This window comes from Sceloporus occidentalis, unplaced genomic scaffold (genome assembly GCF_023333645.1).
Source record: "Sceloporus occidentalis isolate IW3139 unplaced genomic scaffold, rSceOcc1.0.p SCAF_5, whole genome shotgun sequence".
Lineage (NCBI taxonomy): Eukaryota > Metazoa > Chordata > Lepidosauria > Squamata > Phrynosomatidae > Sceloporus > Sceloporus occidentalis.
The window spans coordinates 156703832-156715504 of record NW_028316985.1 but is presented as its reverse complement, the minus strand read 5'-3'; the positions used below and the strand labels follow the sequence as shown (position 1 = coordinate 156715504).

At 47.6% G+C, this 11673-nt stretch overlaps 1 protein-coding gene across 1 annotated transcript in view; it reads left to right on the top strand.

Moving 5' to 3' along the window:
• The first annotated feature begins 1495 nt into the window (after positions 1 to 1495).
• Positions 1496 to 11673, top strand: part of LOC149313018 (uncharacterized) — a 28764-nt gene continuing 18586 nt past the window's right edge. The window contains exons 1-2 of the mRNA XM_089527245.1: positions 1496 to 1541; positions 11249 to 11275. Of these exons, the coding sequence (XP_089383371.1) occupies positions 1539 to 1541; positions 11249 to 11275 (30 nt within the window). The 5' untranslated portion in view covers positions 1496 to 1538. The remainder of the gene's footprint in view (positions 1542 to 11248; positions 11276 to 11673) is intronic.

The following is an 11673-nucleotide window of genomic DNA, read 5'->3' as shown; positions in this document are numbered from 1 at the left end:
GGCCATCTTCGTATGTCATGAGATTTGGAGTTGCATCTCATGAAGACGGGCCTCTCGCATTTCATGAGGGGTTAACAGCACACTTCAGAAGATATCCATTTCCATGTCTCAGAGTGTCATGCTGATACCAAAGATCATGGTGGGGATGCTGATCCTTCTTCCACAATAGTTCTACCAGTCATCAGGTAGGGCTTCCTTCTTCTAACAAAGAAAAATAATTTAAGGTTTACTTACCATGACAGGGGCAGAAATTGTCAGATGTTGGACTGCAGTCCCCATCAGCCCTAATCAGTATAGTCAATGGTTATAAATGCTGGAACTTTTAGTGCAGCATCTGGAGGGCTGCGTGATTCTCAGCCTTGCTTTATGGCCTAAATTCCATTGTTAATCATAACTAGAATAGACCCATTGGCTCAATGGGCTTTATATATGTGCTGATTTATTCAGCAATTGATTGGGACTAGCAATGAGATTTCTCCCACCTTCAAAATCTTCCCATTAGGGGAAACCAGAGAGCTTTGTTGTTCTTGCAGGAGTCTTAATACATTTTGAATAATGTAACTATGAAACATGTGCAGCCTGGATAAAATCAGTTTTTTATCTGATGTTTTTTTTTAAAATCAGATTTTTCTTCTGTTCTTGATTTAATGGCCAATTAGCACCTGGCAGGAGGAAAGGTGGCATCTAGCAGTATCCAGCTGCAATTCCAAAAACAGGAGTAAAGAGCAGCCTTTACTTTCTTGGCTCTTCAGTGAATATGCTGGAGATCTAGAGAAGCAATGCCCTCCCTTTTCTTCCCCAGGTGCTGGACTGCAGTTGGACACTGCCTGGGTTCCCTTTGTTTTCCTGTGGCTAATAAATTTGGGAGAGATGCCAATACTGTCAAGCTGCCTTTTAGGGGATGGGCATTGTATAAGGGAGAGGCACTGCACTGATATCTGTGTTATCCCAGGCAATGCATTGTATTATCCCAGGTATTGCAAGTATATGTCACCAACAAGATTTTAGCCTGTCCTCCCCCACCACCTGCCCTTCTGTTTTACTTTCAACAGTTTGGAGGTTTTGATTTTTACTGGGATTCCATAACATGGAGCTGGAATATTTAATATTCCCTCCCAAGTTCTGATATATCATGCCCTTTCCTATCCTACCACACACTGATACACCTTAGAAAAAAAGGGATTGCTTAGTTCTTTATACAGAGTAAATCATTCCCATGTAAGACCACGCATATCATCCATCCCATTGCCAGTGCAGATAAATAAAGGTATGTAACAGTGCTAAATAGACAGAATCAATCCTTTTCTCTCTTGCAGTGTGATTTCCATGAAAATTATCCCCACAGCAATTAGGTTTTTCAACCTTAAGTGCCCAGCATGAGTCATGCCTGTCAAAACTGGTGCTCCTGAGGCTGCAATTTCAAAGTTACCATGCCAATGCAAAGTGTAAATATTGGCCTAAAGTTTCTCAACTTAACAAGTCAAAATGTAATTTACTTGTCTTCTGTACAGGGAAGTGGAGATGGAAACAATGAGAATATGGTAAGTTTCTCAAGATATCTTTTCTCCTGCCCCGTTTAGAAAGTCCAACAAATGTTTATTCTTCTGACATTAGGTGTGGCAATCAATCATTTGAAAGGGTTATTTGAATAACTACCATAGTTAGGTATTGCAAGTAAGACTGTCCTCTAAGGCCACAGCAATCTTTCACTAAGAAATATTTCAGCCAAATTGTTCCCATAGCAATGTTTCTCATATCTGAAAATGCTTCCTATGCTGTCCCCAGGTTAGCTGTTTCCAATTGTGGACATGAGAATTTTGTACAACCATTTGCCCAAAGCAGATTAATGAAGGGTTGGGGGTTCAGTATTTTCAATAAGTCTGGAAAAGCAAGCGCTAGATTTGAAAAAGTGTGAGAGAAACTATTGAGAGGCCACTTTTCCAATATATGTTTACAGACTTGATATGCTTATATTTTAAATGGTGGGCATGTTAATAGATACAACCTAGATTGCTTTCCTTTTTCCCCCTTCAATGCAAAAAATCTTTCAAGGTGTAGGTAAGATCTCTCTGGCTCAAGATGACTATGTGATAGGTATAATCATAGTAGAGCTAGGATGGGTGGCACTTCTCATAAACTTTTTAAATATCAGGTTAATATCTTGGTAGCAACTGAATGAGAGCACACATCTGTTCGTAGAGTTATGACATTTCTTTCTTTTTCTTAAAAAGGTTATCCAGATGATTAACAAGATCCACAGGTGATAAAGTTAGGAAGTGAATCTCATTTCTAGATTTTTAGTAGGACACCCTGTAGCTTTCAAAAAGCTCAGTTTACCTGTTTAAAATAATGGGGGAAAAGTCATAGTTTGAGAATTCCCTTTTCACATACACACACACACACACACACACCATATAAAGGTTGTCTTGAGAAGTTTTTATTTTTCCTTAAGATGGGGATAAGTGGGCATGTGCGGATGTGTGACAGAGAGAAGGGTACTGATACAATTTTAATTTGACTGAATTTTTGTGTTTGCTATCTCAGGCGGGATACAAACGGGCAGGGGAAGACGTCTTGGAGGTGTATTCTGCTGAATACGGAGCCTCCAGACCGCCCACCCCGGGGGCGTGGCTCAGGAGATGGGGCTTCCACATGGAGGGCAGTGAAGACGCCTCACCTGGGGCCGTTTCTGACCCGCAGTTTCCAAACCGCCGCCTCGGAGGACGCTGCAAAGAGAGAGGCAGCTTCCTCACGGGCGGCCAAAAACGGGGCTTTTTTTTTCCTTTGCCGGCTGGCGGATGCGCAGCTGCGCAGCTGCAGCGCTAAGCAGCGGCGGCAGAAAGCCTATGTGCACATTTAAAGTGCCCAAGCCCCTTTAAAACTTTTCCCCCCGCTCTGCCCAAGAACAATGGTGGTCTCCTGCCAGCTGGTGATCAGCTGGTGTTGGCATCCTTGTCCTCTTGCACTTTGCCAGTGTCACCAGCATCATGGATGCCTCCTCTCCTTTGGTCCCCACACTCCTGCTGAATCTGCAATGCACAGCCACAGCTGTCGCCGCTGCCATCGCTGTCCCCCTGCCATCCCCCATCACCTCCCTTGTATATATGTAAATATTTACAGTTTTAGTGGTTTTTATTGTTAGGTGAAAATGGCACAGGAATGTGTGTAGGGGCTCACTTTAAAGTCCAAACTTTCCAAGCAGCGCATGCGTACATGTTGCTCTAGGGTTAGGGTTAGGGTTAGGGTTAGGGTTAGGGTTAGGGTTACGAGTCTTAAAATGCGCTGCAGCTGTGCTGCAGCTTCCACACCTGCATGGCAGCTGACGCTGCAATTAAAGCCTGACTGCAAACTGCGCATGTTCCAGGACCCCGACTCATTATGCGACGCGGCTGACTCGGAGCTTTTAAATGGGCAACTTAAATTAGCGGCGTAGCAATTCTGGTGTACCGGTGCAGCAGCTTACAGACGGAGCTGCGCAGCTGCGCATCAAACGGAAAAGAAGCGGAGAAAAGCAGCACCTTTTTAATGCCGCTTCTTCCCGCTTGGGGCGTGTGGGGGGCGTGTTCATGGCGGCATTCAGGTAAGGCCCGTCTGAAGGCTCTACCTTCATGACGTCATGATGTGGGCGGGGCTGGTGTAGCAGGCTGCATTCTTGTATCCAGAACAGAAAAGGGGAAGTCCTAAGCCACGTGCGAAACAAACTTACAGGACCCGTGTTTGCTGCAACAGAGTTTAATCCAATAACAAAACAATCTTCCCTTCCTCCTCAGGGCTCAACAAAAACAAGGCCAACGGGCCAACCAGTTCAGGGGTTCAAAACCCACGACTTAAGTTCTCAGTCCTGAGCTCCCCCAGTCGATGCCCCACTCGCAGCGCCGCTCCTCCGTCCCCCGGAGTGCTTTTCCAGTGGCTCGCAGTCCGCTTTGTCGTGGTCTTGGGGTTGAGGGCCCAACTCCCACTTCTCCCCTTTGGGATCCCACCACTCGTCTCCTAGGTCCTTCCTAAGGTGTTTTGCCCACTCCTCTTCATTGGAGTAAGGGAAGTCTCCTTCCGCTCGAGGGTTCTTTAACTCCACCTCTTGGTGAGGTCCCCGCTTGCGGAAGCTAGACCGACCTTGCAGGGATACTGGGACCCCGTCTCTCCCAGGGCTCCTCGTCACCTGCGCTGCCCCTCTCTCATCCGCAACTCCCCGACCTCCTCTTCCGCGACGTCTCCCTCCCCCCGAGCGCCACTCTCCCTTCTCTTTTATCTCCCCCCCGGGACCCTTGGCTCCTCCTTCCTTAGCCCCGCCTCCTGGTCAGTTCCTCCCTCCTCTCCCACCTGGGCCACTTCCACCCTCCCAGCTCTCCCTGTCTCAGGGTTCCCCTCACTACACAACCCCCCCCCCCAAGAGAGATGGCGGGCGTGAAGCAGTCCAGGTGGCCTGTCGAGAAAAAAAATCTGCATTAGCGTGCAAAAGTCCCTGTCGATGATGCACCGTGAAGGCGTAAGGCTGCAGCTCCAAATACCACCTAGTAATACGAGGGTTGGTATCCTTCATGGAGGCCAACCACGTTAACGGAGCGTGATCGGTTATAAGCTGAAATGAGGATCCCCACAAGTAGTATCGAAGTGTCACAACATTTGATAGCTAACGCTTCCCTCTCAATTGCTGCGTACCTTTGCTCAGCCAATTTCAGCTTTCTGCTCAAGTATAAAACTGGATGCTCCCCATCTTCATATTGCTGTGACAGCACCGCCCCCAACCCCCTCTCCGATGCATCTGTTTGCAAAATAAAAGGTCTGGAGAAGTCTGGAGCTCGTAGAACAGGGTAACTACATAAGTGTGCCTTCAGTTTCTCAAAGGCTTCCTGTTCTATTCTTCCCCATCTGACCCTTCTGGGTTGCCCCTTCTTAGTCAAATTGGTTAAGGGAACCGCTATATGTGAAAAGTGAGGAATAAATCGTCTATAATAGCCCGCCAGGCCTAGGAATTGCCTTACTTGTTTCTTGGTCTGGGGGATTCCCCACTCATGCACTTTTCCTACCTTATCTGCCAGAGGCTTAATACAACCTTGCCCTACCCAATGCCCCAAGTACTTCACTTCCTTGCAGGCTATAGCACACTTCTTCGGGTTGGCCGTTAGCCCTGCCTGTCGTAGGGCCCGCAACACTTTTCCTAAATGCAATAAGTGCTCTTCCCAGGAATCACGAAAAATAATAATGTCATCTATATATGCCGCTGGGCAGAAGGATAGGTCTTGTAAGACCTTATCCATTAGCCGTTGAAAGGTAGCTGCGGCCCCATGTAAACCAAATGGCATCCGGGTGAACTGGAACAATCCTCTCGGGGTAGCAAATGCTGTTTTCTCTCGGTCCTCCGGCCTCAACATAATTTGCCAATATCCCTTTGTGAGATCAATAGAGGACAGATATCTAGCTTGTCCTAGACGTTCCAGCAAATTTATGGCCCCCGGCATCGGGTACGCATCAAATTTCGATACCTTATTCAACTGTCTAAAGTCTACACAGAACCTAACCGACCCATCTGGTTTGGGCACCATCACGGGTAAGCTACGCCAAGGGCTTTTTGAAGGTTCTATCACCCCTAATTTTAACATAATTGCCACCTCCTTATTAATGAGTTCCTGCACCCTCCAGGGCCAAGGGCGCATGGGCAACCTCACTACCGTAGCCGGTTCTGTGTGGATTGCATGCTGTATCACGCCTGTACAACCCGGCTCTCCTTGGAAAACATCTTTAAAGTGACTTTGCAAATCCATCACCTGCTGTTGCTGTGGTTCACTTAAGGGTGACAAGATGGGAATGTCTCCCTGCTCCAAGAAGTCCTCCGCCTGGGGCCCAATTAACCATTCTTCCTCCTCCTCTGACTCCGATTCCGCTTTTCCAAACAGGGCCTCTCGTACCCTCCAGGCCTTTAGAAGATTAATGTGAAAAACTCTGGTCTTAGGTGGGTCTCCTCCCATCCTCACCTCATAATCTACTGGGCCCAATCTCCTTATCACCTCAAAGGGGCCCTGCCACTTTGCAAACAGCTTTGCCTTCTGAGCCGGTAACAACACCAGAACCTGTTGTCCCACCTGTAAACTCCTCTCTTTGACCTTATCATCAAAGTAGCGCTTTTGTTCCTCCTGGGCCTTTCCCAAATTTTCCCGAGCCAACTGCCCTATTTCTTTAAGATGTTGCCTCATCTTTAAAACAAACTGGAGCTCTGATTGCGAGGTGGGGGCTTCTTCTTCCCAGCCTTCCTTGAGGATGTCTAATATTCCCCGGGGCCTTCGCCCATAAACTAACTCAAATGGGGAAAACCCCAACAATGATTGGGGGACCTCTTGAAAGGCAAACAACAACGGTTCCACCAATTGCGGCCACGTTTTGGGATGTTTCTCCACAAACTTCCTTAGCATCCCTTTTAAGCTTCTATTAAAGCGTTCCACCAGGCCATTGGCCTGCGGGTGGTAAACGGTCGTCCTTAGGGGTTTGACCTCCAACAGTTCCCAAATCTTCTTGAGGGTTTGGCTCATGAAATTGGACGCTTGGTCCGTCAAAATCTCCCTCGGGAACCCTACCCGGGAAAATATCTTTACCAATTCTTGTGCCACCCGGGTCGCTTGTATTGACCTCAACGGTACCGCCTCAGGATACCGCGTGGCGCAGTCTACCACCACCAAGATATAACGAAATCCCCCAGTGGCTTGCTCCAAGGGCCCCACGATATCTATTGAAATCCTGGAAAAGGGCTCCTCAATGATGGGCATTGGGATCAGCTTGCCCCCAGGTGGCCCCTTTTCTTGAAACAACTGGCACTGGGGACACGAGTTGCAGAAGGCCTTGACCTCAGCATACACCCCTGGCCAGAAAAACCGCTGCAGCACCCTTTGGGTTGTCTTTTCTACGCCTAAATGTCCTGCCATGGGGACTTCATGGGCCAATCGCATCACCTCCCCTCTCAAGGCTCTTGGGATCACCAACTGCCCCTCACTCTCTTCTCCCCCAGTCCTAGGCGGGACCCGATACAGCAAGTCTCCTCTCATCTCAAACCTGGGTCTCACTTCCCCCATCCCTGTCTGGGCTTGCCTCAAGGCTTCCCTCAGCACCGGATCATCTTGTTGCCAGGACACCACTTGGGCTCTTCTTACACCTGCCAGGTCTAAGACCAGAGGGCCAGCGGGAACCTCCCCTTCCAAGCCCTCCTCCTCTCTTAACAGCTGCCTCCACCCAAGCCAATCTCGCCCTAACAGAGCCTCTCTCTTTAAAGTAGGAACCACCCCAACCTTAAGCCTCTGGGTCTGTCCGGCTACCTCGACCCGGGCCCACCCTGCCTTGTATGGTTTCAAATCCCCATGTATACACTGGACATTTATTGCCTGGGCTCCGTCCACCCCCGGGGCTTCTCGGACCAAAGTTTGGCTACATCCCGAGTCTACCAAAGCTTTTACCTCCTTCCCATTGATTCTCATCCGCACCACCCGGGCTTGCGAGGGCCCTTTACTTACCTGAGCTGCCTCCCAGGAGTCCGCCCATGAGCACTCCATTACCGGGCAGTCCCGCCGAATGTGCCCCTCCATGCCACACGTATAACAGACGAGGGGCTTGCGCGAAAGCTCCTTGGACGTCGACTCACGAGGCCCTTTTTCCGCACCGCCCTCCATCCTCGGGGCCTCTGCCCCAACACGAGACGGCCCGGCTCCCATCTCCAGTCTCCCTACTCCTCTTCCGATCCCCGTAGGTCCCTTTCCTCCTCGCACCAGGAAGCCCTCTGCTGTCCTCCGAGTCTTCCCGCCCTCACACTCCTCCGCCGCTGAGAACGCCTCCATTAGCGCCACTGCCGCCTCTAAATTTTTGGGACGGTGGCAACGGACCCAATTTCGAGCCTGTAGCGGGAGTGCCCCCACAAACTGCTCCACCAGGCCTAGCTCTGCCACCTCCACGGAAGACCTTTCTGCTGGTTTAAGCCACCGCAAACCACTTGCCCTAATCTTTTGCCCCAAAGTCCTCGGGTGCAACCCCGGCCGCCACCGCAACTCCCTCAGCCGTAATCGGTACGTCTCCTCCGAGATATTGAGGGTCTGTAAAATGGTTGCTTTCACCTTCTCGTAGCTTCTAGCATCTTCTGCCGCCATAGTGTCTACCGCTTCTTGGGCGGGGCCGGTGAGGCATGGTGTCAAAATAAGAGCCCATTGCTCTTGGGGCCACTGGGCTGCGGCCGCTACTCGCTCAAACGTGTTGAGGAAGGCCTCCACATCATCCTGCAGCCCCATTTTCATCAGCTTCAGCGGGTTTAACTCCACAGTCCATGTCAGGCCACGATCCGGGTTTTCCCCGGCCGCCGGCCGAGGAGCCCTCCACAATTCGGCCAACTGGGTTACTAACTGAGCTTGGGCTTGCTGTTGGGTACTGCACACTTGCTCCAACATTCGCATCTGCTGCGCCGAGACATGCTGGAGCAAAAGCTGCTGCTGCTCTGCGAACCATGCAAAAAGCTGCTCCTGAGTGGGCCTTTGCCCCGCCCTGTGGGCGTTGCCCACATTCTCCACCAATGTGGGCGGGGCTGGTGTAGCAGGCTGCATTCTTGTATCCAGAACAGAAAAGGGGAAGTCCTAAGCCACGTGCGAAACAAACTTACAGGACCCGCGTTTGCTGCAACAGAGTTTAATCCAATAACAAAACAATCTTCCCTTCCTCCTCAGGGCTCAACAAAAAAAAGGCCAACGGGCCAACCAGTTCAGGGGTTCAAAACCCATGACTTAAGTTCTCAGTCCTGAGCTCCCCCAGTCGACGCCCCACTCGCAGCGCCGCTCCTCCGTCCCCCGGAGTGCTTTTCCAGTGGCTCGCAGTCCGCTTTGTCGCGGTCTTGGGGTTGAGGGCCCAACTCCCACTTCTCCCCTTTGGGATCCCACCACTCGTCTCCTAGGTCCTTCCTAAGGGGTTTTGCCCACTCCTCTTCATCGGAGTAAGGGAAGTCTCCTTCCGCTCGAGGGTTCTTTAACTCCACCTCTTGGTGAGGTCCCCGCTTGCGGAAGCTAGACCGACCTTGCAGGGATACTGGGACCCCGTCTCTCCCAGGGCTCCTCGTCACCTGCGCTGCCCCTCTCTCGTCCGCAACTCCCCGACCTCCTCTTCCGCGACGTCTCCCTCCTCCCGAGCGCCACTCTCCCTTCTCTTTTATCTCCCCCCCCGGGACCCTTGGCTCCTCCTTCCTTAGCCCCGCCTCCTGGTCGGTTCCTCCCTCCTCTCCCACCTGGGCCACTTCCACCCTCCCAGCTCTCCCTGTCTCAGGGTTCCCCTCACTACACATGAATACACCCCTTTTTGCCCGTCTGTATCCCGCCAGTGTTTTCATTTCCTCAAAATAACATTTCCAAACTCAAACAGTAAATCTTCTGTTGCTCTTTAGATATCTATGTTGTTACAGGTAGGAAACTGTGCTCTTACATTTTTATGGAGTATTAATGCTACACCTTTCACATCTGTAGAAGCAGCATTATGAAACTCTTGGTTGGCTTCTGTCTGAACTTGCGATGTACATCCTCTGAAGTGTGGCCTGGACTCCTTCCATATCTGTCCAAAGTCATAATGCTTGATTCAAATGTGTAACAGAACTTGAAACATAAAAGTTATATATAAAAATTAAAACTGCAAATGCAGAACCCATAAAAGACCATGCATAAAACCAAAATATATCTCATAAAACAACATACTTAAAATGGAAATGCAGAGCCCATGAAAGAATGCACTTAAAATATCTCTCTCATAAAAGAACACCCTTAAAAATGGAAATAAAATATATAAATATAGAAACAGAGTGTTGAGGTCAAATCAGGTCCAATGCCCGCTCATCCAACTTCTGACTCCCTCTATTGAATTGGATTTTTTAAAAATACTTTCATTGAGGTTCATTAGGCTCACTTTCTTCACTATAAATGTAACGTTTTCATAAACCTTAAAAAGAAAAAACCAAAATAGCAGCAAAATACGAGTTTTGCTAAACTTGTTGGTAAGATTAACTGTAAACACAATTTAATTTCTTCTTTTGTTTATAAATATTACATGTTACCTTAATGGATAATCTGTGTCACATTTCTAAAAATTGTTCAAAGCTTTAAAAAAATTATATAATTCACTCCCCCTTGCCAAAAAAACCCCTACTTTGATCAGATGTATAGACTAGAAGGTCACACATGGGCCTCTTCTTTTGTGCTGCTTCTCTTACAGATGAGATCAATGCAAACAGTAGACCGCATGTCCATAAAATAACATACACAAAAAAATCCCTTTTTTACAGTGAAAGGCAAGGTTTCATGACTAACAATAAAGATAGGTAATACAAACAAGAAAAGAATGACATAAGAATACTAGTCAAGAAAGAACTGTGAGGACAATAGGAAGAGAGGTAATGTTCAGGTGAAGGTTAGAGTAAGTGAAGGAGGGGTTTGGGTCATCCTTACAGCATTTATAGTTTTCCTTTTGGTATAAATAGGACCAGCAGAACTGAGTGAAGTCACAGTAGGTTCCTACTGTAGAAAGAAAATGAAGCTTTACTTTCTTTCTGGTGTCCTTTTCTGTGTTCTGGTGGTCCTTGAGCTGTCCAGAGCAGTTCCACTTGAGGCTCAAGTATGAACTTTGCAAATAACTTAGAGCAATATTACCACAGGGTAGTAATGATCTTTTGACTCTTTTTCAAAGGAAGAACTGAGAGTGGAGCTTTTGACCACAGGAAGTACATTTGAGCATTGTTTGGTCACAAAAGAAAGTTACTTTAAAAGAAAAAGAGGGGGCACTAAGTATTCCCTTCACTTGGTATCAGTAATTCATTGTTCTTATTCATTGCAAAGTAAAATGGAAGGACACTATGTTGGATTATTCATTATTTTTGTTTGTTTATTTTCATGACAAATTCCTTAGGGCTGATAGGAGAATGGCACAGGACTTTTAGAAATTTCTGTCAAAATATGGCAGAAATGTTATCTAAGAAAAATAACTAGAAACTGTTACCACTACTTGTTAACACCAGTAAAGTAAGTTCATTTCGATTCATTGCACTGCATTTAAACTGTAATTATTTCACCCTCATTGCAAAGAAGTAATTTGTTGCAGGTAGCCTGCAACCCTTCCATGTTCAAGGAGGAAGGTGACACTTATTTAAAAGGCTTATTTTAGGAGAATATCTAATTTTCCTGTTATCTCTTCTTTTGCTTTGAAAGACAACTATGGTAACAATCAATTCTCTTTTCCTAATTTCACCTAGGAACACCAGCAAAAACAAAGAGGAAAGGTGAGTTTTGATCTAGAAACAATATGTTTTTCATTTATGTTTGTGCATCTGTAGATGTACCTTGATGTCCTGTCCTTTTGTGATTACAAGTGTAAGAGTTTGCAAAGATATCAAAGTTTGTGTAGACTTATTGCAATATGGCCAGGGTAACTAACTCAGCCTCTGGTTAAATTGGAATCAGCCGGGGTCAACTATGAGTGCTGCAAAGAAGTTGGAATAATTGTGTGAGAAAGCATTGTGTTTATGAAATCTTGGCGGTTGGACAGTCCACTACTGCAAAAAAGAGCGGCAGGTTTAGAGCTGTGCAACTCAAAGTAATAGTCTGTGGAACAGTACCAGTCCATGGCCCTTCTGGTGCCTGTTCACAGTGAGTTCTGTGCACAGAAAGAACGAGGTGC